The sequence below is a fragment of the Solea senegalensis genome, linkage group LG5 (assembly GCF_019176455.1).
Source record: "Solea senegalensis isolate Sse05_10M linkage group LG5, IFAPA_SoseM_1, whole genome shotgun sequence".
NCBI lineage: Eukaryota > Metazoa > Chordata > Actinopteri > Pleuronectiformes > Soleidae > Solea > Solea senegalensis.
In genome coordinates, this window is record NC_058025.1 from 10606593 (window position 1) to 10634419 (window position 27827).

The following is a 27827-nucleotide window of genomic DNA, read 5'->3' on the forward strand; positions in this document are numbered from 1 at the left end:
AACATGTAAATAACCTTTTTTTCTTCCAAAAAGAATTTCATTTGACATACAATACAATTACATAGATACATATTTTCAATACTGCACATTCAATCTGCCAAAAATGAATGATTATAAAGCCAACAAAGATGCTGTCATATATGAGAGAGATTGATGTATGTACAATGATTATAGTATTCATAATTGCACTATGCCTCAATAAATGTAAATTACAGGCTTATATTCTATAGAAGTGAAAATACTCAATTTGGGAATGATGGAATTGCAAATCTGATGTGCCAATTTGGAAACATGACGGGTTTAATTTAGCATTTGAAAAAAAGAGTATCAACACCATCCGCCCTTTGTAGGTAGCAAATTATTCATTAAAATAATGATTAATTATTAAATTATCCACTGCTACTGAACAGTCAACTGTAATTGGATAAATGTAAGGACACAGGAGAAATGGGACAGGAGAGCCTACGGGTCAGGAGGGACGCCGCGTCCTCTTTAACAAATCTGCCTCCACTAAATGCAGCTAAAGTCGGTGTGTGTGTGTGTTACCATCAACTTTACTGGACACTGCAAGAATCAGCTGATTGATACATAAGTATGCTCCTTTGGACAATTAGCCCTGCTCTTTCCTGTTCTCACCACTTTCCACTGAAGTAGTAAACAGCACGTAGAGGAGCCTGGTGCAATGACTTGTTTTGGCATTGGCAATAAATACACATACTTCCATAATAAAAAAAAAAAAAAAAAGCGTTAATGTGGCACAGTCGAACGGAACCGTTTAACAACACTAGTCTCATAAATTATCCCCCGCTCCTTCTCCTCCTCTTCCCCTCCTTCAGTCTGTGTAAAGTGACCCGTCTCCATCATGGTGCGTCGTGATGCGATGGATTTGTCAAAGCTTAAAAAAATAATAACAATAATAATAATAAAGCATTTTAAAGCCGATTTCTCTTCATGTCTCCAGAATGTGACGTCCATGGTTCACACATGCCCAACTCATTGGATGGTACCAAAGTCAATGCAATGCAATAATAATGATTGAAGTCAATCAATATGAAATAATTTAAAAATCACAGTTTAAGCGAACTCATACTTGAAGGAAAAGGGAAGTTGTTAATTAGATGTGTAACATTGTTTCCTGTTGGTTAAACGGCCAAAACAAAGCATCAGAATAAATCCACAGGTGAGAAGGAAGGGGTCAAAATAAAATTCTTCTTTATAAAAAGGCAGGAGGGAAGGAACACATTGCATTAAGTCCAGCTCTGACGTATCAGACTGATGGACAAAAGACACCCCCATACCTGCAGTGCACAAAAAACAAAACAAAAACTTAAACCAAAGCCTTAAAACGAGGATCTCTGCTGTATAAATTCAGCAACAAAATCGCTCCCCAACTTCCCAGATATCCTGCCCTCCTCCTTCCAAATATTTCATCAACTCCTTAAATAGCAAGAGAACATTTACTGCCCACCCCTTGGGGACCAAGAGATCAACAATTGGCAAATAAATTAGTATTATGCAACCATTACTTTTTTTTTTTTTTTTATATTACTGAGATTTCTTTTTTTTCCGGTATGTGTATATTATGATCTCTCTTTTCACAGATTGTCAGTCAGTGTGTGTGTGTGTGTCGAGGGCGTCCATGTTGGCAGGCCCTGCTTCGCTCTACACCAGGTTGTACTCCTTTAGGTTGAGCTGCAGGATGGTGTCCTTGACAGCCGCGAAGACAAAGCGGATGTTCTCTGTGTCAGTGGCACAGGTGAAGTGAGAGTAGATGATCTTGTCACTGTCTGGATTTAGGTCCACAAACATCTTGAGGATAAACTCTCGGGCTGCCTGGGCATCCCTCTGTGGACCTGGGGAGATGGAAATGTCCTGTCAGTAAAGCTGTTGCAATATGACATGTGCTGGGGTTTCAGTGGCAACCATTTTGTCCAACTCCCAGAAAGAAACCTCATTTAGGAGGATCTATTACCAAAAATGACGACCAATTGTATGGTTAGATTAACCCTCTTAGGACCATCATGATATTCCGGCTGCCTGGATTTATTTCGATTGTATGGCTGTAGAAAAAATGCTCAATGAGTGAGCGGTTCTGACCCTTTTTTCCAAGATAACTTTCACTTTCGATATCTGGCAGTTTTTCAACCATTTAGGAATTACAGTACTGAGAAGCTGGTGAATCTTGTCTGTGATGACAAGTATATGATTTTCCTAAATAGTCGACGCAAATGACAGTGGGCATAATTTTCAAGTCATTAGAGTCTAATTTAAATGTTGCTGAACAAACCTCCCAATGATAACAGGTTTTTTTTTCAAAAATAAAAAACTTGAAATGCACTGTTCCAAATTATTACACACAACAGCGTACTCAACCCTATTGAGAACCTTTGGAGCATCCTCAAGAAATCCAAACAGCAGCTCTAGGAGGCTATGCTGACATCTTGCAAAGAAATTCAAGCAGAAACTCCCCAAAAACTCACAAGTTCAATGGATGCAAGAATTGTGAAGCTGCTGTCAAATAGGGGTCCTAGGTTAAAATGTAACTTGACCTGTTAAGATGTTTCTGATTGAAATTGCTTTTGCTTTCAGTAATTATGACCTCCTAATGCTGCACATTCAACAAATGACCATTTACTTTACAACTAAAAAAATGTTTTGAAACTGTTATACTCGAATGGCTGATGACTTGAAAATTATGCAGACTGTCATTTGCATTGACAATTTAGGAAAATCAGAGAAAAATATAATTTGCATAATAATTTAGATTTATGCGGTGTACTTTTTGAATTTTCTAGATATCACAAAATGGTCAAGGAAACGTATGCATGCCAAATTCTGTATGCAGGATTAAACCACTTTCCACAATGTGGAAAAATGCTTTTGGCTCCACATAAAAAGCACAACATAAATATAAACAACGATTTAAAACTAAATAGAGTTAAAAACTGTCATTTTCATTCATCAATTCTAGCCAAATAAATTCAGTTTAGGAATTGTATGGTTTAATTTATAAATAATTCATTTGCGCTTTTAAATTGTGGTTTTAAAAGTGGTCTAGATTCAATCAGATGCTACATGTCTGGCTCTGTTTTTCTGAGTGAATAACATACAAGAGAAGTTTCCATAATGAGTTCCAGTTGGATCAGTTTTCTCATCATCTCATCATCTCATATCCAGGAAGCATTTCTAAATGTATCCAACTGATCTTGGGAGAAACACTGTGATGTCAGATCTGCATGTGCCACAGCATGTCAGGAACTGCGGGTAGCTACCTACTTAGCTAGCACTTACTGATAGCTCAAATTGGTGTGCCATTTGTGTATTATATTTGAAGACCGGAGAAAAAAAATACTCCAGTAAAGTACAGATACAGCATTTTAGTACTTAAGTACAGTAGTGAAGTAGTTATACTTGCTCACCATCATACTCTGGGAAATAGTCGACCAGATGAGAGTACATGATCTTCTCCTCGAGCAGGTCCTTCTTGTTGAGGAACAGAATGACCGAGGAGTTTTGGAACCAGGGGTACGTGATTATTGTCCTAAACAGAGCTTTACTCTCCTCCATACGGTTCTGCAGAGAGAGTGAGACAAGGAGGGAGACATGGTTTAATCATTTAATTAAACTACCATCTTTCACAGTCATTAAGCACAGATTTTAATAAAGGTGTTACTGTACCAGAGGGAGAGCAGCAAAGATGAGAGAGAGAAGGGCAGTCATGTCACCTCCTGAGGGTTTCATTTCTCACTTGCACTTTACAATTCAGTGTTTAATTGAACTAAACAGTTCAGTAAGCCAGTTGGAGAGCAAGTTCTACGCACATATCACAGTCTGTGTTGCAGCGGGAGACCAAAATGCTCTTATTTTATAAAAAAATAAACATGCAATGTGGCAGTAGGACAGAGGATATGTAGCTGGTTTGTTGCTGGTGTTTTCCTCTTCTACAACTAACAAAGGAAAATGTGTGGAAGTAAAGCAAAGCCAGCCAAAAAGCATACTGCATGAACACACACCTGCTCGTGGAACTCTCTCGTTTCCATCATTTTAAATCCAGGAATAGCTTTTCATCTTTTAGAGACAACTCGTCATCCACATTACGTGAACATGGCGCCCACAATTTGTGAACAATTATTAATTAAATCACCTCGTTGTCAGATTCCACCAGCACTTGGTCGTACTCGCTGAGCGCTACCAGGAACATGATGGATGTGACGTTCTCAAAGCAGTGGATCCACTTCCTCCTCTCCGACCTCTGACCACCAACGTCCACCATCCTACAAAACAGTCAGTGGAACCACTGAAAACGTTCCCACATGTGAGGCCAAACATGGTGACACGGCTAATCATCCTCATTTGGTCATGAGACAGCAGTATATTACCACAGTGCAGTTGTGTGTTTGTCTTGTTTTTATCTACTTTTATATCATGTATTTTAGCTATTAGTGTAGTGGTTAGTGCTCTTGCCTTTGCAGCAAGAAGGCCTGGGTTCGCGACCTGGTCGGAACAAGGGCCTTTCTGCATTGAGTTTGCATGTTCTCTCTGTGTGTGCGTGTGTTTTCTCTGGGTTCTCGGTTTCATCCCACAGTCCGAAAACATGCAGCTTTTGGGATGAGGAAATTGGACACTCTAAATTGACTGCAAGTGTGAGAGTGGATGGCTGTTTGTCTCTGTGTCCCTGTGATGGACTGGTGACTTGTCCCCAGTCCACCCCACCTTTTGCCCTATGTTAGCTGAGATTGGCACAGCGCCTCCTGCGACCCTCGTGTGGAGGATAAAGTGGTAGAAGATGGATGGATTTTAGCTATTGATTGTTGCATATCTGTGCTGCTTTTCCTTCAATTGCATAATGGATGGATTTGATTGTTTGATGGTTGTTGATATAATTGAGGAGTACATTTTCTGTAAAGACGACAGGAGCACAAAAAAAGCAAAGGTGGTCCTTTGAAATATGTTTTAGTCCAATGGTCGAAGACACACAGATGCTGTGACTAACAGCAAAATATGACAGTGTTGGAGACACAAGACAATTCTATAGTTTGAATGATATGACATGACCATTTCTGTCGCCATGACAGAGAGTCAACCTGTCTTAACTCTACCTTGTAAAACGAAATGAAGACTGTTGTGTCTGTTTCTTTTTCAATGCTTCGATGAAGTTCTTTTTAGCTATAAACGGTGAGTGAGTTGAGAAAAATGCAGAAAAGCAGTAGGGATGTATAACACTGTAAAACACAGGCAGATAAAAACCTGCTGCATTAAATATTAAGCAATGCTTTTATAGTTTTACAGTAGGAAAACTTACCTGACAAGGCATCATATTTTATTTATCTTCTATTAGCTTACTGTACTTTCTGCATGTAAAATATTCATCTACACTGTAACTGTTAAGTACAACTGAAGATGAATGTAGGTACAATATTTGAAAGGTTTAAAGAGTAAAATTATACACAGTCAAACTCAACAGTTTGTATTTTCTCTGTATTCTTCTACATCCATACAGAAAAGTCATTTAAACTGTTCTATTATATTGATCAAACTTGAATGAAGTGAATCTGCTCTTACCTGAATATGACACTCTGCAGGTCGAATGGGTATTCAATGATTCCTGTGGTTGGGACTCGAACCCTCAACACGTCCTGCTGTGTGGGAAGGTAAGACGGGCTGGAGATCCGGTCCAATGCATTCAGGTAACTACAAAGGCAGAGAAAATGACCAGTCATCACAAACAATGCAAAAGTAAAACTTTTTACTGTATTAAAGGTAAGTGCCTTTAATTCAGACAGCATTCAGAGTGAGGCTGACAACCTACTCACTATTTAGTGGAGTCTGAGAGTTGATATTCCCTCCTTCGATCATAACACTCCTGGGTGCCTGGATCGTTCCATAGGCTTTTGATTGCATCTACGTAAGGATTCTCAAACACAAAGACCTTTTCTACGTCCACTTCTCGCACAATACTGGCGTGACCCTGGTGGGAAAAGGAACCATAGGACTTTATACAATACACAGCAGCACAACAAGGAAAATCTTACATTTATCAAAATGTAATGAATCATTTTCAAACTCTAAAGGAAGAGTTTTCTTTGAAATGCCGGTTGTGCACACTTCTAATTATCACTGGTTCATTTTCAAACTCGCACACATATTCTATATCCAGAAATGCATTTGAGCCCTGAGGCTCAGCACTGACCTAATATCTAAGGCTTAAATCCCACTGGGCCTATTAAAGGGGAAAGTTTTCCCGCCCCAGAATTCTCATTAAAAGTCTCCTGTGTCCCATAACAAGAGATCAACATGTGCCTAAAACATCGACATAGTTTCACAAGCCAGCATGAATACTCGCATTAGGTCAAGAGCCAAAGTGGTTTTTGCCATTTAAATGTATGAGTATGAGTGAATGTGTAATGAGAAAATACACAGGTTATACATACATCCATTTATTCATTTATTTATTTTAAATCCCATATGTCATATTACTAGCAGGCAGTTACAAGTCATTCAGTGTGATCCTTTGACAGGCTTTTATAAAATAGAAAGCTGTTACTATAAAAGGTTTATTGGAATTAATTATACATGACACTACATAATCTACGGAATCTACCCCGCATTAAACTACACAGAACACCCAGTATGTTTCCATGCTCAGCTACTGTACGTTGAGCTACGGTTGTAGCTTGGTCTATTGTCCTTGTCCCAGTGGAAAATCTATTTATTGAATAAAGTGTGTCTGCCTCTGCTTCACCAGTGGGCCTTGTTAGTATAAGGCAGTTTCCGGTTTAGCATGCGGCTAGTTGTTAGCACGTCGAGTACTGTACACAGTCTTCCTACAATCCATTAGCTTAAAAACATCAAATTTTCTAGGTTGACACAGTCTCCTCATCCGTCAAAAAATTTACTAGCCCGATTTTAGCCACAGTTTTAGTCAGACTTAGGGATACCACTTGTTTGTGTCTGATACCGATATCACAAAATCGAGTATCTACCGATATTATTTTAGACAATTTATGAACTATGCAGCAACACATTTGTGCTGAGTCATTTCAAAGATATAATTCTCCAACTGTGTTCTCCCAAAAATAAGAAATAAACAGCCCAAACATGACTCGGCTAAAATGCTTTTGCTGATTTTTATTTATATTTTTTTGTCTGTGCAGAGTAAAACATGCAATGGATGGGATTTTTGGATTGTATCGGATTTCACATTTCTATCTGTCCGAAATCCGATCCAGTGATTTGGACCAGTATCAAATCCCATCCCTAGTTGGACCAATACAATCATTTGTTGACTTCTAAAGGTACTGTTTTCTGGACGACAGGTTACCAACTACCACTGGGGACCCCCGAAAGGTGCAATGATTTTATGTCAAATTGGTGATTTCTGTGAGGGGGAAAAAAAAAACTTTACAGCTTAATTTCCAGATCTTGTATCACAAAGGGGGAAATATTTTCTTTTTTTAAAAACAAAGATGATGGAGAAGCATCAGGGAGAAGAAAATACTGACATTCTCAAAAAAGTCTGTATGACTATTACATTTAATGTAAATCACAGGTAAAAGTCATGTGATATGTTGCAGTATCCACAGAAAATAATAAGTTCTGAGTTATATTAAAAACTCACTGGTTCATTTAACAGTTCCATGCTTCAATAGTTTTGGTTTCTGTAATTTCTGCAATATAATACTGATGGATTTTTTTTTTCTTCTGTTTTTGTAAGTGTAGCCAGTGCTTATCTCCAGTTACAGAGAAGCGGAAGCACTACGAGTGTTTCTACTTCCAACGGGATGGGATGCTAGTCTCACCACAGAGAGCCATCACAGAATACCTCCCCCCCACACCTCTCTTCATGCTGAGTGGTAAGCAGAGAAGCTTGTCTTTATCATACATGTCTTTGGTATTGCACGGACAGGGTTTAAACCACCAACCTCCTACTCCAGAACTAGAGACCACCCTAACCACAAGGTCACAGATGTATACAACCTTAAAAAACATGGGGCTCTCAAGAAAAAGGATGAAAATGACTGTTTTAGACTATTATAATAATACTGCATGACTGTGCAAATGGCAGACTGTAATCAACATGTAACCATAGCAAAAACAAACCCATTTCACTGAACCAATATGGTCCTGAGCCAAACACCCAATCCCATCACCACAAACAACAAAACATTGCTCCTATTTTTAGTAGTGGAGGACTACATGACCTGCATTAGAGCAAGAAGGATGGAGATGCAGTTACAGGGTTTCAAAATGATTTAGACATCTGATGATCTAGACTTGAAAAGTGAGAAGACAAAAGAGAAATCCATTATCCAGTACACATTAGAGAGAATGTCAGATTGACATATATGAATGAGTGGCTTTGATTTGAGCTGTGCCTGTGACAGTGGTTTGTTTTAAATGTCCAGACAGGTTGTGTAAACATGATCACGACGGCTCATTTTCACTTCCCGTGTGATGTCGGTGAGATCTTTGTTAAAACATAAATACTTCCCATTTTAGGCATATGATGAGAACACACAGACTTTAGGAACAAAGTGAAGTAGTTCTGCTGTATGTTTTCTACTTCATCCTTAACCTATGACATATACATTTCTTCAACGGAAAACATAACAAATGCTTCTTGTTGTTTCTCACTTCTGAAGTGCTGGACTTAAAAATGATTTCAGTGCAATCCTTTTTTACAAAGCTCAAACAGAACATTCAGTTTCTTTCTTCCTGAACATGCACACAGTGGATAGGAAGCGAAAGTAAGTATGATCCACCACTAAAGCACAGAGTTAACTATATTTAATGCAGGTTGTGGCCATGCCATTTTGAATCTCAAAGCTGACACAAAGCTTTAACCTCATGCACACCTGCTGCTCGACAGGTGTTTAAGGTGTGGGTTTACTGGTCTTACAGCCAGTGTATGAGAATCTGATGATGATGCTCAGGACCTTAACTTTTTTCTAATAAACTCAGTGCTGACAAAGATTTTCACAAAATCTAATAAAAAAAACTATGACGTGTCAACATAAAACAAAAAGATTGAAATTACGATGGCATCTTTTTACGCAACATTTCTTTTCATTAAAATCTCACATACAGTTGCAACAGCCACAGTGAATGCATTTTCTTTTATCACTGGATTGAGGTTTTCATTAAAAAAATAAAATAAATCACCCCACTGGAAAGAAGGGGAGAAAGTGAAGCAGCTCTCATCTGAAATCTGATATATTGTATAAAAGGTGTTGCTTTTGAGTTGAAGTCACTTATTTTACAATATTACTTAAGTAAAAGTCTTAAAATGTATGGCCTTTACTGTACTCAAGTATCAAAAGAAACAAAACCTGTTTAAGTTTTAGAAGTAAAGATATGAAAAAAGTGAAGAGTTAGAAATGAGCGAAGGTAGCATGTTATATTTCAAACGTGGAAGGTTGTGAGTTTGATTTCTGGCTCCGCTATAAGTGTCATTGGGCAAGATACATGGGTGTGATAGAGGATGACCTCTATGAATGTGAGTGAATGGCAGAACTGTAGTGTAAAGCAGCTTTGAGTGGGCATCAAGATTAGTAAAGTGGTATATAAATACAAACCATTTACCAACTCTTCTTCTTATTTTATTTGGTAGTAACAAAAATAATTAGGGTTCAAATAAAGTCAAGTCAAGTAAAGTACAGACATCTGAATTTTGTACATTGAAGTATTTGTACTTCGTGACTGTACTCAAACATCTCCCAAAACTACAACTAAGAGGGGGAAAAACACAACTTAACGAAAACACATTTACATACAGTGAAGTCAAATGATATCAGTATACATGTATTTGTGTGTATAGGTGTTTGCACATAGGTCTGAATGCATGAAAACCTGCAGACACACACAAGTGCATAAAGAGTGGTGGAGAACGTTTAAGACACAGGAAGTGCCAAAAAGGGCAGGAAACGATTATGGATGGCTGTTTTAAATAAGATAGACGGCACTCTAAAAATATACAGGCACGCTGTGGGCACTTTTGCAGCGTCTCTCTCTCTCTGTCTTTTTCTTAAATTATTTGTCCCTTTTACAGTTGTCATTTCATCTTAGAAATCACAGAGAGGGTTAAGAATGTAAGTTACCTTGTTGTGCTCATATTTGTAGGGGATCTTGAGTGTCTCCATGGCTCGGATCATGGCCTGCACGGCTGTGAAGATGTTCTGATAGACCAGTTTGGTGAAACCCCTTTTGTCCTCCTCAGAATAACCGGCACCATGGATAATCCTCATCTGTTTGATGAATGTGCTCTTCCCACTCTCCCCAGTGCCTGAGACAATAACACAAGGAACAGAGGTTATTTTTTGTTGGACATTTAACTTGCTGTGTAAGCAGCCGCACTCCTTTTTAATAGGCAGTTTGTCATGTAGGAATTTCCATGACCTCTATAGGGTCTCAAATCAGAATTGAGCAGCAAAACGAAAGCCGCAAAAATCTTAAGAGTCCAATCACAGACCACGTTCCACAGTTGGGTGGACGGACTGGTCAGTCTCTGGCCCAGAAACAGGGTAAAGTGTTTCTTCCTTCTCTGTAACCAGCCATATTGGATTGCACTTAAGTGTTGATAGAGATCTGTTGTACATTAGTGTGGAGGATTTTAACGCTTACCATTAGGTTGTGATAGTTATGCGGCTATGAAATGCATTAATGTATTAGCAAATGTTTGCTATATTATATACACACAAGCAGCAAATATGAAGCAGCATTAGCATTCTCTAGGCCACGACAGCCGGGGCCTGATGTATTATGATTCCTGACCCTAATGGTCCGTCCCATTCTCATGGGTCTTTAAAACTGTTACAAACTTCAGACTGAAAGGTGAAAGAAAAAGGATTTGGTGTGTATGCAGCTGCAGCACATAGGCAGGTGAGGGAAAGAAGCGGTTATCCCGTCAAACTGCTGAGTGACTGGGTTTTCTGAGTAGCGGAATTTACTTCTGAAAGTTTGTGTTTTCAGTCGCACTGCAACCTGTTTGACACCACGCACTACAGATATGGTCATTGTGACCTCATTATTTTTGGCCTAGTCCATACAACCTCTACAGCAGTGGTCGGCAACTGGTGGCCAATGGAACCAAAACTTGCCCGCCAGCATTGATATGTAATGTAGTGTACTTTATTTCTATAGCCATTTATAATAACCCACAGGTGACCAAAGTGCTTTACTAACGGTAAAAGCAACTTCATGAAACATAAATCAAAGCATGGAAATACCAATCAAAAAGTGTACTGATAGAATAAAAACTGTCACCACACTAATGGGTATTAAAAGCCATTTTGAATAGAGTAAAAAAACAACAAGGTTTTGCTTGATGAAGATATTATATTTTAGCCCAAAGCCAAATTTACTTGCCAATCCCTACTCTACAGCATTAAAGTCACTCACACTCATAATATTAATACCAGCTACTTTCCTCTCAGACGTTTGTTTGGTCAGTTTGAAAAAGAACAACATCTCTCTGCTCTTGGTGGTGAGTGGTGACAGGAACTATTTGGATGTGAACGGCTGCGGGGGTATAGTTTTTCTTTGGTTCACTGAGAATCCTGGCAGACCAACTAAACAATCTAACTTTGCCTCACGACTGACTCTTGAATTCCTTTGGCAGAAACAAGTGCATGTCAATGTTTTGCATGTCTGTTATAAGAGAGTGAAATTGTTTTGAAATCACATGATTTATTGGTAACTGAGCGATGCCGTAGCATTGAAGTACCATCCTACAATATGAGATTATTTTACACAGGTTATAGAGAATTTAGAGGGTTGCAGAGGATGTAACAACCCTCTACAACTGCAGGCTTGACAAAAATGGTTAGAAGGCCTTAAAATATGGCAAATTCTCCAGAAGAAATCAACTCCATCAACTCACGTCTGGGTGCTACCTCTGCACCAACAAATGCCAATAGAGAGTATGGGTGTACAGGACTACGTATGAGTGTGTTTACACCATTATAGGATTCCTTGTCACTTTTCAAACTTTTTGGACCAGGATTAACCTGTTTAAACCCAGATAAACATGTTTGAATTTACTGTGACTAAATTCAACATCGCATTTGAGGTGAGAGCATTCAAACTTACTTTGATGCTCTTGAAATTTAAAACTCAAATGCAAGTAAGAACAAAAAAATAGATGTTATGGTAATCAAATGGACCGTTATTCACTGACTACCACACACATCCTGGAAATTGTGCATTTCCACAGTCCTTTAATGCACCACAGCATTAGTGTCGGCTTTAAATAATTGGGTTAAGGGGTACAAAATCACTGATACATACACAGTCTGAAGAGAGAGGACCAGGCTCACTTTTATTAATGCTTTGGGGCATGTTGCAGTGACTTTCACTCGAGTTTGTACTTCCTGTGCAGTAGTAAACACTGGTTTATAGCCCTACTTCTATTCATATTAAACAGGGGTCTGCTTTGAAGGGAAAATGTGTAGGATAAGGATTTAATATAGGATCCCATTTGTAGGCATGGCAGGAATTTCAAACTCCCGGTCAAAAAATTTGAACTTGGGTTTCAATTTACTATTTAGTGGTTTTCATAATAGCATTTTTGTAGTTGCAAACCAACTTAACCTTAAATCACTTATAATTGATGACACTGTTGTCCCCAATTCTGGACTTTCTGTTGCTGCAGCTTTAATTTGGCTGCCTTCATACAAGAATCATATGTTTTCCCACTCACATTTACAGCTATGTGTTTGTTAAGAGCTTGTTAAAAGTTGTGGTGGACTTTGCTCAGTTGTAGCCTTGAGGAATTCCCACAGCTGCCGTTTGTCCGATAAAAGCAGCTGACGGTGACCGGGGAGATCAACATGTCAGCAAATGTATTTGACAGAAGATGTGTAAAACGTGAGAGTTAAAAAAGTGTGGTTTTAATCATTTGAATCAGACTCATTTGAATCAAATGAATCAGACTCATTTTTAATCCATTTCCTCTGTGCATGCATGTGTAGGCGTGTTAAAGGGGACAGGCGTCATAAACTAGGTCCAATCGTCTCTTGAGGACTGAAGGTGGGCTGTGCCACTTTTGTAACTGGACACTTTTTAATTCATTTAGCAGCTGGAGACAAGCTTGATAATTATTCATTCTTAACACTGTTTACTTTGAACAAATGAATCACGGTTTGAGACGTGAATGATAAATATGCTTATAGTTATAGACAAAGAAACTAATTAATTAGACTAATTGTTTCAATTGTAGAGGAAAAAAAATCCTGGTTCTTAATCTTTCTCTTAATCTCTACCTAAAGCTCTTAAGCCTCGGTGAGCATGAACAAATATTTGGCCATATTTTTTTTAGATTAACTTTGAATTTATTATAGTGTTCACGTAAAATAACCTGTGCTAATAACCCATGTTTGTGTCCTTCCAGTAGATTTACTTTACCGTGCATGGTGGGTAATTTATCCCAGTGAGTCATGACATTATACGGGGATTGAATTCACGACGAGCACATTAAACATTCATGAAAACGAGAATTTGATTAGTTGTTGATAGTTTTAAAAAATAATGTAGGTGCCGGCAACATTTAACACAGTCAGCTTCTAAACATCCACACTCATGGCTGCATTCTACACTTTGCACTTCAAAGTCTCACGGAAGTTCCATTTTTTTGTTATGATAAAATGGTACAATCAATGACCTTTTTTATCTACAAAAGTGTAAAACAACCTACGTAAAACAACAAATATGAGGCAGTCTGAAAGGTAGAAAATCTGTCCACAATGCACCAAGATGTACATACAGTAGCTCATGGTTAATCTGCCAAAACTCGGTTATCTAACGCCATGTTTCTCAAGATGTGGTACGTGTACCATCAGTGGCCTCCTGTGAAATGTCTGTAGCTGAATTTTCTCTGACTTTTTAAACCATTGTATTGCAACGTTGTTAAATCGAGAGTGCAATATTTATTCAGGTGGTACTTGGTATGAAACGTTTAACAACCACTGATCTAATGCCACGGTTGTCAAACTGTGGTGCGTGTACCACCAGTGGTACGCAAGCTTCCTCCGGGGGTACATGGAGAAATACTGTTCTACTGTATGTACTAGGGCATGTGATCGGAATGGAGCTAAGGAATTTTGACCAGAGTGTGTAGAAAATGAAACATATCGAAAAAAAATTATAATACATTCAATAATAATAATTAGATCACCTTATCTGTCACTCCATCTTAATCTAATTTCACTGTAGCAGTGTATGTGAGGAAGAGGAGGATGATGAAAGAGTAAATTATCTTATTGGGAATAAATCTGCCTACTGTCAAAAGTCTATTTACACCACTGTATTTAAATTTAATGTTGGTGATAATGCTGTCAGTTCAAGAGCTCAATATTTTCTCAGGTGGTACTTGGTATAAAAACGTTTGCGAGCAACTGCTCTAACACATCTTGCATGTCTGCCAACAATTCTGTTTCCTGTTCCCTTTCTTCATGAACACAGTTTCACTATTCCTCTCTATAGTTTCCAGTTTGTCTTCGTCACCATTACAGTGCTGAATGTGTCATTTCCCGTCGTCTCTATTCATCTTAAACTTGCCATGACAGCCCAAGTTTGGAATCTAAGCTTGTGTTATGGTGCCATGCTTTCCTTCCACCTGTCACATTACGTTTCTCCCCTCAAGACGTATGTCGTGCTTCAAAGATAACAGACAGGAGAGCAACCAACATCATACTAATCAAATCATTTTGTTTTCACAATAACACAAATCCATACAGGCTGAATTGAAGGTGTACTTTTCCATTCAGAATTGATTGCTCTCATTCCAGAAAGTCCTACAATTATTAAAAAGCTGCTCCCCCTCTAGCTCAACTACTTGGGTCCCCACTAACAGCAAGATTTCTACAAATCAGATTTGTAGAAATATTTCACTTCAGACATTTTGATTTGAATGGTTTGGTGTGAGCTATAATTTCATCGTCAGGGGAGAGCAGCTCATTTCTGTTGGCCACGCTGACATTCTCAGCTTAAGTGTTCTTCATGTGATGTATGTTGCAGGAACAGCTGATGCAGAAACTTGACCAGCTGTCAGCACAGCAGAGGGACACACCTTGATGAGGTAGGATTAACTGAGGTATGACCAATATGGTTTAATGTTGAGGATGACACAACTTCTCTCACCTATTTAACAACATTAGAGCTGCAAAGTATAGAGCAGTTGGATTCTGTAAAAAAGCCTCCTGTAACTTCCCTTTTCTTTTACCCAAAACCTTTGACCTTTGAACATCGGCGCTGCGTTTGAACGGTGGCAACAACTGAAAGCCCAGAAAGGGTCACAAAGTGATGATATGGTGGCCCTGTTTCTACTGGACCGGTAGGTTAACTTTATTTCCTCTGATCTTTGAATTCAAAATGTAGCTCTAACTGTTTTCCCAGGATCTCCAACCCTACCTCTTATGGTACACCTCACCAATTTGCGTTTAGCTTTATATTTCTAGAATAGATGTAGTATTTTTGAAAAATTGTGCTTCCCAACCTCAATTTCCACTGAGTTGTAAAATATCTTCATTCTTTTCTTTGTTACGTGCCCACCAGTGACACTTGGTCCTGTTAGCGTAACTGTTAGCAAAATGGCGGACACTGTTTACATTCTGAGAATGAGGTCCCGTCCACCTACAAGTGGGTCTAAAAAGTGCGGAATTAGCGTTGCAGTTTTAAGCCTCGGACCGAGACTTGGACCTAATGTCACTGGATCATAAATTGGTGAAGTATAACTTTAAGTTGATTTCAAATCAACTTAAATCAGTCCAATCAGTCCAACTTTCTTGCTAGTATATTACTGTATGTAATCCATCTTACCCGTGCATGTATCTACAGTGTTTTATAAACATATGGTAATAAGTGGGTTTGAAAGGTCACTTTCAGCCAAGATGATAGATGAAAAATAAGTCTATTATTGTGAAGAATCGAAAAACTGCAGAGCATAATTGAAAAGTTTTGTTTACATGACCCCGTGGTGCACAAGGCAATTAGTGATTTTGAAAACTAACAATAACGCTAATAGCCTATGAGATAATGGAGCCCACACAATGCACACACACAGTACTTCCTCCAGTTAGCTCGACCACAAGTAGTGAGAGTGGTGCCACTGGGGTAACAGAAGACATGCAAACAAAAGTAAAGCACATAAGCTTGGATGCATGTTAGTGTGTGTGTGTGTGTGTGTGTCTATTCGGTCAGTAAGAACATATTACTATCAAATTTCTCCACTTAGGATGACATCACACAAAATGAACATATAGTCATGAACTGAACCGGGAAGTATTTACAGTATACCTTTTTACATAATAGAAAATTCATAATTGCTTTTGTGTTACTGTGAATCACATGTGTGGTAAACCACTGAAGGAAACTTTTCACTCTACAACTTAATGGATCTTGCGAAAGCTTCCCTACAACTGCATATTCAAATACATTAACTGTACGCTTCTTGTCATTAGAGGCTCGTTATGAAACCACTCTGAAAACTAATAGCCAATTCTGATAGGGTCCACTGAGAAGCAGCTGCTGCAAAACAAAACAAACAATAAAAAAACTTGAGTGTGAACAATAACAATCAATTATTTGGTTTATGTCATTAAATATTCGGTATCATGTGAGAATAGTGACTAATTAAAGAAATGAATACAATCCAACACATCATCCTTTTTGTTTTCATTGTCATTGGTTGCATAATTAGCAAACTGTAAGGTATTAGAGGAGATTAAGGGGGTAACAACGACACAATTATTAGTCCGTATTTGAAAAGGGATGTGGCTGTCGGCTCCTTCAAATCCTATTACAGGGGATTCACTGCAACATTTTATGCTAACAGGAGGCCAGAGGGGAAACCTCCTTCATTCAGCCTCTCTTAAAGGTCCCCAAGGATGCAAAACAAAGCTCTTAAGATCTAGGTTTCCGGCCAGATTAACACTGTATCTTTTATGCATTTGTAAAAGAACTGAGTGAGGAGAGCAGTGGAACGGGAGGAGCAGTTTCTGGCAACACCACTCTCATCACATTTAATGGGCTTTTCGTTGAAAATCTAATTGAAAACTGGATGGTGAGTAAATGACGTGTTTCCCCCGTATTCCTCCAAAACTACTTATGCTTCTTCCACCGGACCAAATCTGTAATTCCATTCATCATGCCACACCAGAGTTCAGCTTACTGTGTCTCGACTGACTGTTACTGTTGTGTTAAACTAGTTCATCAATCATTAGCTCCAGCCAATCAGAAGAGGAGAAGAAACACAGAAATGACAAAGCGAGTAAATGACAATGGCAAGAGTCAACATAACAAATGCTACAGGTTGAACGTAACGCCACCTGCTGGTGAAGAGAGTGATTTCCTGTCACGCAGGTGTAGAACGTAAATGCTATAATCTGATGCAACGATTGCTGCTTGTTGATCTTTGCTGTTGGCCGAGTGTGACGGCGGCGTGTCCAGATCTTTATAAAAGACAATTAAGACAGTAGACGACTGTCTTAATTAAGACTCAAGACGGTGTCTTGCCAAAGGCTTTTTAGGTGTAACACTGTAATAAGTCAATGAGGGAAATCACTGCCAATGACTGTTTGGTCCCAGCCAATCAGCCAGTCATATACCACTGCTCTGTTATGTCCCTTAGCATCGCCTGACAGATGCGCATGGTACCCTTCCGTGAAAAACTGACTCCAATGTCAACCCACTGGCGGATCAAAGCAGTGTAAAGTAAAAAAAAACTAAAATATGAAGTTAGGGTAAGAGATCATGATATGACTGAGGTTAAGGTTAGGGCCAAAAAAACGACTAAGGTTAGGAGTAAGGTGGATATTCACTTTTGGCTCACTCACTTTTATTTTTTATTTTGTTAATATCAGCATTTCCATGACCAGTAATAAGTCATAAATGATATACGTATATATGTTCTTGATGCTCACAGCAACGTTAAAGTGTGGATGGACACTCGGAGCAGCTTCTAAATGCACTGCTTGGTGCTTCTCTTTTCAGACACGGATGGGTGCCCTGTGCGTCTGGAAGGCAACGCCATGGGACGTGACAGAGCGGCAGGATGTGACACTCTCAGGATGAGAACGAGCTGTGAATCCAGACTCATGCCACCTGCTACTAGTAAGGAAGGTAATTTCATGTCACACAGGTGCAGAGTGGACATTCCTGTTGCTTGCAGGTAGCAGACAAAGCTGTGTGCAAGGCAAGTGCAACTTTTTCCCCCAACACATGCCAATCTGAGGCCGTGTCGCCATTCTTTACCATCATCCGCCTGTTGGGTCTGTGTGTCTTGAGGCTAAAAGGACGACCTACTCCAAACCTCTGCTCCTGTGATATAATCATTGCCAGGGTTTGGTGGTGCTCAGGTGTAATACAGCTTCTCCCAATAAAATGCTAGACTTTGGCCCAACCAATAGTTGATACACTAAGATTAGAGATAAGATAATCATTGATTTGTCCCACAGTGGGAAATTGACATTGTTACAGCAGCTGACAGTAAAAATAAAGATAATAAATAATAAACATGCATTACCAAAAAAAACAACAGCAACTCATAACTAACTATGAGTTGCTGTGAATGGCTGAAAAACATTTGTTTCCTCATCTTGTCAGTTATTCAAAACAGGTGTTTTTTTGTTTTGTTTTTCCTAGTCAACACCTGAGTCATATAGAATCAAATCTGTGCACTCTGCTCACAACAGGGACACATTACAAACTTCACTCAGGTGGGAAACCCCACTGAAAGACCCCCACCTCCGCCTTCCCTTCTTTCTCTGCCTCTGTCCTGACAAAGGTATTTATTTGATGAAAGGAATTCGCCCCACACACTCCTCTCTCCCTCCCCGTCGAGCTTACCGAGAAGCAACAGTTTCAGCTCCCGGCGTGAGTCCCTCTTGTCCCGGCGGAGCTGCCTTTCGATCTCGTCGTTGATCCGCCTGGCTTCTTTCGCCTCCTCGCTCAGGCAACACGCCATTATGGATTCCAGGGTCATTCTTTCCTACTTTTTTTAATTATTATTCAAACACTCACTTTTACTAATTCATCCAGACTTTAGATTCGTCGTCTGGGCAGAAAAAGCACACACACACGGGGGCCTGTGGATGTGAAATAACGTCCTCATACAGGCCCAGCAGCAACGCGTGGACGCCCTTTCTAATGAGCCAGGACAGCGCACAGATTGTAGTTGGGGGAAATGGAAAAATAAGATGTTTTGAGAAATAATTGACCCCCGCCTCCCCGCCCCTCTTCCTCCCCCCGTTTCGGTTCGTCTTTCTGTGCCTCCCTTAAAATAAAAACAGCGATGTTTTCAAGGCTGACTGTCTTAATTGGTGTAATCTTCTTTCCCCTCTTTCTCAATATGATCAACAGATCCTTTTCAGACACATCCTCCGTACAGTGATCTCGTCAGGCATGACCAGCCTCTTCTTCAAAGTGTTTGGAGAATTTCAACCACACACACACACACACTTAAAAGAAAATCCGCGCGTGTCCAAGTTATCGTCGTGGATGAGGAGAACCAGGGAAACCTGAAAAATAAGGCGACCCCAGGTTTGTTTTCCACTGGCTCGACTCCCGGGCGTGGTAAGGCAGAATATGGCGGACTTTCACTCCAATCCGCTAGGCTGGGATACAGTACAGTTATCTCCTTGTGTCTGCTCAAAAAACACAAGAAAGACACATATAACACAGCCTTTCAGCCGGAGACCGTCGACTCAGCGCGGTGGAGGAATATTATCCCAGATTCACGTCAGGGGTGGAAATGATGAGGAAAGACAGACACACGCTGCTGCTGCTGCTGCTACTGCTCCTCCTCCGGTCAATCTTCTCCTTTCCCTCAATTCTCTTCATGTATTTGTATTATCGAGGCCATCCACTCCTCCACTCCTCCACTGCTGCCAAGCTGACGTCTCCCCTCCCATCGAGCAGAAAAGGGGGGAGTGTCACATCAGACAAACACAAAAATGTGTATGAATGGACGAGCTAGACTCGCGAGCGTGTAAAGTTCTCTTCAAATGATTTTTAAGTCATAGTCACAGAAATGCAACAATTCGACTATTTAAAGGTGCAGTGTGTAACATTTCAGATACTGGGGGGGGGGAGCATACAATAGAAAATAGCTTTAAAGCAGGGGTGTCCAAACTTTTTTTAAGATTTGATCATGTGAAGATTCCCAGGGGCCAATGGTCCCTTCAGGCCTTTTTTTTTCTTTTTTTTTAACAGTAAATGTTACATACTATATTTTAATTTCCTTGTCACAATTATGTCTGAATGGCAATGGAACCAAATGCAATGCTGTGTTCACACCAAACACGATTTGTTGTGTCGCTGTACGGCCATGGACGTGATTGACGCGATGGGAAGCCTCGACACAAGTTGCCTTATTTTAAACCGTCACCTTGTGGGGTTTCACAACACTGTACGGAGCCAGAAGTTAACGTGACATAATTTGGAGAATCTTACTGGTGATTGGACGTGATTTGTGCGATGGCCACGGGTTTTGATGCGTCACTGTGCACCAATCGCGCCGCTTGGCCCAGTCTACGTGAATATCGCGTAAGTGTGTTGACTGTCGTGCAACAAATTTGTGCCCCGTCAGGGGGAAGACAGCATAAGCCATGCAGGAGTGAACAAATAAAAGCAATGAGTCATATCTACAGGTATATAAGTCCTTTTGACAATGTAAAGAGGCAACTTGCACCATCGAGTATGAAACAGGGATATTATTTTTATATCTATCTCTCTTACTTTAAAATTAAATGTCTGCCACAAAGTAATTTGAAGTTTGATCTTTAGCCAGACTCAATTAAACTATTTGCTCCACAAAAAAAGTAGAATTGAGGTCATCTCACATAGGTATTGAGCATTGTCGATCGTAACCTAACTAAGTGGCCCATTTAGACCATTTAAATGGGGACATCCCAGTGACTCAGTCCTTAATTGCCTGTGATGCATCTGTTTACATGCAGCTTATGAAGTCAAAGCCGGCCTGATCTTTCGTGAATGACATAACGGGGGGAATCAGTGCTACAATGAAGAACACACAAATGTGTCATGGAAAGAACAACTATAAAACTGTTCCAGCAGAATTAATGTTAGCTATCAAGGGACCCAACTGATTCGCCCCAGTTTTGCAGCTTGGGGAGTCATTCAACCAGTTCTCCAGAGAACTGCACAGTCACAAGTTGATAACATTGTAACCTGTCATTCGATGTTCAGTATATAGTCTAGATTCTAGTTTAATGTGCAGATTTTATCCTGTGCTTTCCTTACAATATAAAATATTTATTTTATAGCCAACCAAAGAAAATAACAAAATAGCTGTGAATATGCACCATTGAAACATAAAATAGACACAATATTTGTAAATGGTGTTTTAGCAGCAGTATCATAAACCACACAAATGTGCAATACTTAAACACACAGACACACACAGGCATGTAAAGACATTACGATTGACATTATCATTGTATTATTTAATAAGATTTTCCAATATCCAATCAACCACTAGATAAACATAATATAATCAAAATACCATATTATTACCAGATGATAATAAAAACCTTGCTATATTTCCTGGCTTGGTATTGAAGATATTCAAAACGCATACATGCATATACTGTAATTATTTCAGCTGAAATTGTGCCAATTTGTGTTTATTTGAATGCAATCACTAATGCTGCAAACAATACCCATCTTAATCCAGCCATGGGCATTGGCAGTTGATTTATAAAAAGATGAAAATAAAAACAGCACTGGTTTAATCATATTTAGAAATAAAATACATTTTAATATATTCAGGACAACTACTTGTCACAAGTTAGTTGGTGTACTGTACCCTGGCACCCTGGCAAAAAACAGTTTTTTAGAGAATATTGGTCCTTACATTATTAGGTGAACAAAAACTTTTTGTAATCTGAAATAGTTTTTACTTTATATAATCTATAAGCTCTATTCTTACAATTTATACTTCATAAATGTTATATACATTATTGCAAGGGGGATACATTAAGGGGATCGCCACATTAAATTAATTCTCGTAGGGGAGTCTTTGGCTGAAGAAGATAAAGCAGTAACAAAAAACATTTTAAAAATCGGACTTTATTTTGTACGCTTTCGGCTACTTCCTGTTCCTCCCTGTGTCACGTGACCCCGCCCTCGCCTGGATACGAGAAAGCGTCGCATTGGTCGCTACGGAGAAAGAGAGGGGGACGTGTCTGCTGTACTTTAAATTCACTTCTACTCACTTTTCCACGCACTCACAGCGAGTCAGTGTCATGGCAGCGCGTGGAAAACGCGTCTCAGTCGTTCGGTCAACGACTGAACCGAGTCTTCGCGTCTGTCCGTCCATGTTTTGTTGCTTCTAAAACGCACCGATCTTTCTTGTCATGACAGAAAAAGATTAGTTAGCATGCTAGTGGGCTAAGCAGCCGTCCTCAGCAGCACACAGAGACCACGCCTGCTAGTGGCAGGTAAGAAATCTCCCCCCTCCTCGTCATTCTGTGTATGGGTGTGTGTGTTTATACTTTTAAACCACCTTTACTGTTGGTAAGTTCGCTTTGAAAGCCCTTAGTGTTGCATAATAACTGCCAGTAGAGTTCGTAGCAGGTGTTTTCTGGAGACTAATTCCCTGTGACAGTCTAATAGGATTGAAAACCCTCTTCTTCCTGTTGCTTGTTTGAGGAGCAGGTATAGTCGGAGCTCAGCTGAGGAGTGTGTCTGAGAAAATAATATTTGTTTCACTTCAATTCAATCGTTATTGCAGACTCTCAAGAGGTCTGAAGAATAAAATTAAATAAATAACCTACCGAAGATATGCTATATGAATTCCAAATATCAATAGATTACATTTAGAATACTGCATTCATCACCTTGCAAAGAAATCAAAATTCATATTGAGCTTCTTGTAGGCTCAAAAAGTTTGTATGAAAGGCTCCAGAAAATGTTTTTATTTTGGTGATACTACAAGTTTACTGTTGTTAACCTTGTTGTATGCATAATGTTGCTGCTGCTGTCTTGGCTTGGTCTCAATTTTAAGTGAATTTAACTTAACTATTCTGAATTTGCAGGGATGCAACAAGACTTTTGCCAGTGCGCCTCATCATCTCTCACAACAGAGAATGACCGTTTTTTTCTGCTTGCAGCACATGAAGAAAAATAAAAGATCTGTCATAGATTGATACCTTTGCCTTGTTTGTGTCCATGTGTCAGTGTGGTAGCAGGTTATTAGGCAGACATGGGGAAACTACAGAGCAAGTTTCGCAAGAGGTCCGACCTCTACAGGTGACTTATGTTTATTACTACAACACTGTGTACTTGTTCGAACTACATGTGGACTACAACAGTATAAACACCGTGTGTATGTTTTTAATACTTTATAGCTGTAACTGGCTGGAACAGTATTTTATCAAATGTTTAAAAAACACATGTCTTTTATATTATCAGAAATGAGTTGTGCATTTGTTTCAGCTGTGTATCATTTCTTAGTAGTGGTGTCTTCTGTGCAGGGCGTCTCAGGGGGAGAAGGCAGATAATACTGTCGACAGTCAGGTGGTTCAGTATGAACCGGCCCATCAGGGATCCATCAACACAGTCACACATCTCAGCCCTGATCTGTGTGTTTCTGGGGGCAGTGATCAGGTAAATGCACATGAGTGGTACATTTTTTCAAAACTGTTGGATTTTTATCATAGTATTAGAAAAAAGATGAGTGAATAATTTAACTTTGAATTGTATAGAGGACGAACGTTTTATGTAAAACCCTAATATGTATATTGGCAAGAATCTGGTGATACAATATAAATCCTTATATAGGGGTGACAATTTGAGGGGTATCAGTATATTTTTTTACACCTCTAAAAAAAAAATATATATATATATATATATATAATTTGTTTATGCACATGTTTGAGTTTATAAACTCCATATATGTATTTTTACCCCTGTAGACTGTGGTGGTGTATGACTGGAAACAAGGCCGACTATGTCAGTCCTTCCAGGGTCACAACCGAGAGGTTACCAAGGTAACGTCACTACGGTGTGTGCGCACGCACAAACTGATAAAGTTGTGATGCTCATCAGAACTGTCACACCACACACATGTGCGTCCTCGGGCCTTGTCCTCCTCTAATTCTGCCTCTGTCCGTCCATCCTCCAGGTGGTGTGTTATTCAGGCAGCACATGGATCTTTAGTGCCTCTCGGGATAAGACTGTTCTAATGTGGGACCTACACCAGGGCGATGAACCTATCCAGGAGTTCTGTGGGCATGAGTTGGTGGTCAATGGAGTAGCTATCAGCCCTGGTATAAAAGCACACACGGACACACATCGTAGGCATAATGCCCCTTATCCTAACCTTAACCATCACAACTAAATGCCTCAACCTAACCTTTTAGGCTAAGGAGTGTTTTAGTTGAGGACATGATTGAACAATGTTATGCACACCGACATCTGCTCTGAACATATGGCACTGTTTGTGTTGTGAATTGTAGATGGGAGAAAGCTGTGCACCGGCTCCCGCGACAACTGGATGTGCCTGTGGGACATAGAATCCGCAAAATGTGAACAGAGACACAATATCTCAAGAAACCTGGTGAGCACAAAAACATCTTTGTATTAAATGTTATTTCAATCATTGTGGATTACTTTAGGTCTGTGCCTGAGCATATACCATATACCGTATATCAAAAAGTCATGCTACCTGACCTTTACTTCGTGTGGTCAGGGCCTGCAGGCTTTAAACTTTCCTCTGTTCTCTGTCCAGGTGACTCATGTGTGTTGGGTTCCAGACAGCCCCTCTGTAGTCCAAACGTCTGAGGATAAGACCATAAGGTAGAAAGATTTGCTACTGCAATGACCAAGCTGCAGTGTGGCAGGAAAATAATTGAATTTCAGTAGAAATATGCCAATTGTATGTGTACGGAATGCAGTTTGTAGGCTGTGAGTGTCAGTGGTTTTTTGTGGGTTTAAGCAGACATGAGCCCCTTTTCCACCAACCTTTCCTAGGAAATTGTATTACTAGAAAAAGATTTCCCGGTAATCTCCCTCCATCCACTCCATATTATGACCAAAAGCAAAATGAACAAGTTCTTCTATCTTCGCCTTCTTTTAAAGGTCTTGTTTAAAGGTGGGTTTCTCCTGCAAAATGTGTTCCACCAATCAGTGTTCTTCAGCACACAACCCGGCCCCTCTAGAGTTCCTGGTAATCTGAAAAGAGTAGGTACTTCTTGGTGGAAACACGTTCATTTGTAAATGAGAAAAGTTCCTGCAGTGGAAAAGGGGCTGTGGAGAACAATGCGGAATCCTGCCAAATTGGTGTTGTTTGGTTCAGAGAGTTGCATGATGGGATTGCGTATCAGCTACTATATAGGCCCTATAGGCTCAGACACATAACATTGGTGTTCCGTTATAGTGCGCCAGAATGCATAACACTGTATTCTCGTATATATACACGTGTTTGTGTCTATGGTACAGACTCGGTTGTGTATGTGTGCAGGGTGTGGGACAGCCGTGCATGGCAGGTGACCAATACGTTCCCAGCCAAGCAGTATATCCAGACCCACTGTGATGTCTCCCCAAATGGAAACTACTTGGTGTCCAGCAGCAACGGTTTTGGAGGGCAGGGCTGTGAAGCCACGGTGAGGCCACAGGAGGTGTTTGTGTGGATGTTGTTGGCTGAACAGCTGTAGATCTGATGCTTCCAGTAGGTGGCCTGTTTCCTGGGTTTGACCGAACAGGCACTAGACAATTACTAACTGGAATTAACAACTCTGTGTATTATGTGGCATAAAGGCCAGGTTTTACTCAGACAGTAACCGTTGTTTTCATTCTTAAATAGTGAAAGGAAGTAGATATTTCCTATGTGCAGATGGTTTTAGAACATTTCTGTGTTCTGTGTGTATTACTCCAGCTTTGCCCCCTACTGTGTGTTTTGCTTTCTTTAACATTATGTTTTATGTGTTGATGGAGACATGTCCAGCCCCTTTCTAATTACAAGTAGTTTTGTTTTTTCTTGTTATTCTCCCGTCCAATAAAAGTTTATGTTGTTTTGTAGCCACTGGTCTCGTGTACAGATATTTAAAATAAATAAATAAATACTGACAAGATTGGTTTGTTCTCAGTGGAGTTGTGTCTGTGTTAATAGCTGTGGGATCTGCGTCAGCCTGGATGTAAGGTCGTGGAATACAGAGGTCACCTCCAAACCACGGCCTGCTGTGTGTTTCTGCCCACGCCTCCTGGTGGCTCAGCTCAGGTAGCAACGTCCTCCCATGACGGCTCCATCAAGATTTGGGATCAGAACACAGCAGGTAATGGTCACTAGTGAATAAAAACATTTAGAAAAAGAAAAATGCACTGAAGTAAATGCTGGTTTTGTCTTTTCTTACTAACTCCCATCTGATGTCTTCTGTTCAGCTTGTTTAGGGACATTGTCTCTAGATGGCGCTGGTCCACTGGTTTCTCTGGCTCCAAGTGACTCCACCAATCTGCTGTGTGCCAGCTTCAGCAATGGCCTCAACCATATCCAGGTGGGCCAGGGATCAATTCAGGCTCAGGGATATGGAGCAGGTTCTGGTGGGGCAGGAGGCCTGGACGTTAAGGTAGTGGCACGTTTCTGAAGAACCCCGCAAAGAGCTGTGGTGCAAGTCTACACACTGGATGTGAGCGTCAGTTTTTTTAACAGATTCACAAAACATATTTCTACAGACATTTAGCTTTTCTACACTGCCACTCAGTGAAGAACGACAGAAGAGAGCAGCAAGAGAATTGCGGGGAGACTTAACACCAAAGCCATAGTGTCTGTTCTGTCACCTTCTTGGTCCAACTGCAGGATTTACACAGTTGATACACCAATTCAGGACATCCCTATATAGAAGGAGTGGTATTAAAAACTTCATTCTTAGAGCAGAACTGCTGATTCTGTCAGAGAAATCAAATAGGAATTTACACTATCTTCAGTACTTTGATTTATTAATTTATTTTTTCCACATAAAATCTAGTTGAAACAGTCAGATTTAGAGTTGTGGAAGGTTTTTCCAAAGCAGAGTAAAGATCATGTCTATGCTGTTGATTAGTTTGTGCTCTAAATTTTTAAGCTATCAAGTGTTAGACCACGGACAGATCTGAATATCAAAACGGCTTTGTTTTGGGTAGGTTTTTAATCAGCGGGAGTTTAAAAGATACAGATCTCAATATTTTGTATAGTGATGCTGTTGATAGTTTATGTGCCGACTGGAAAAACTACTATGCAAAACATCAGAGTTGTTCCTATTTAATTAAAAACAGTTTGAAGAAGAATGGAATAAATCCATAAAGCTGCTCAATTTAAAACCTATTACCAGGTGTTTTTAAAAAGGCTTTTTTCCAAATTTATAGAAAGCACAATTATATCTGCAATTAACAAAAGGCTATGAACTTTTTGTTTGTATTACTAACAAATACTAATATTAATATTAATATCAGCTGCCTTAAGTGAATGAATTTGGCAACTTTTTTCCATTCCTTTGTGAAATTATCATTGTCAGGACGTGACGTGTATTTTAATACTAATGTTATCATTGTTGTCTGTTAAAAAAAAGTACAGTTGTTGATATTCTGGTAACAAGTCAGCTTAATGTATTGCTTTGTCATGTGATGCAGATGAGTTCACCTTCAATAATTCATGAGGTTTCTAAAATGTAGGGTTCACTACAAGCCATAAAAAATCATTATCTGAGAATTGACTGGAGTATTTGTCACTAAACATCACCGGTTCCTGCGTCTGATTCTTTACAATTCAGCAATAAAAAATTTTTTACAGTAACTATGTCAGATGTTGATGTCAGGTGATTTCTTTTAGCCTTATATGT

The 27827-nt window shown here is 39.6% G+C and overlaps 2 protein-coding genes across 3 annotated transcripts; one reads left to right on the plus strand and one right to left on the minus strand.

Moving 5' to 3' along the window:
- Nucleotides 1-6: 6 nt before the first annotated feature.
- LOC122769267 (guanine nucleotide-binding protein G(q) subunit alpha) lies at nt 7-19894 on the minus strand. Its single transcript, XM_044025680.1, has 7 exons — nt 18841-19894; nt 10098-10282; nt 5814-5968; nt 5563-5691; nt 4145-4274; nt 3420-3573; nt 7-1853 (listed from the first exon to the last, which is right to left on the minus strand). The coding sequence occupies exons 1-7, from the start codon at nt 18974-18976 to the stop codon at nt 1663-1665; spliced, it is 1080 nt and encodes a 359-aa protein (XP_043881615.1). The 5' UTR covers nt 18977-19894; the 3' UTR covers nt 7-1662.
- Nucleotides 16919-27781, plus strand: wdr31 (WD repeat domain 31). Of its 2 annotated transcripts, XM_044025682.1 has the most exons (11): nt 16919-17056; nt 17986-18114; nt 23194-23265; nt 23490-23622; nt 23931-24005; nt 24140-24284; nt 24474-24574; nt 24746-24813; nt 25478-25619; nt 26126-26288; nt 26395-27781. In XM_044025682.1, the coding sequence occupies exons 3-11, from the start codon at nt 23219-23221 to the stop codon at nt 26595-26597; spliced, it is 1077 nt and encodes a 358-aa protein (XP_043881617.1). In that variant the 5' UTR covers nt 16919-17056; nt 17986-18114; nt 23194-23218; the 3' UTR covers nt 26598-27781. The 2 variants fall into 2 exon arrangements, with proteins under 2 accessions (XP_043881617.1, XP_043881616.1); XM_044025681.1 differs by lacking the exons at nt 16919-17056; nt 17986-18114 and adding an exon at nt 22121-22454.
- The last annotated feature ends 46 nt before the right edge of the window (nt 27782-27827 follow it).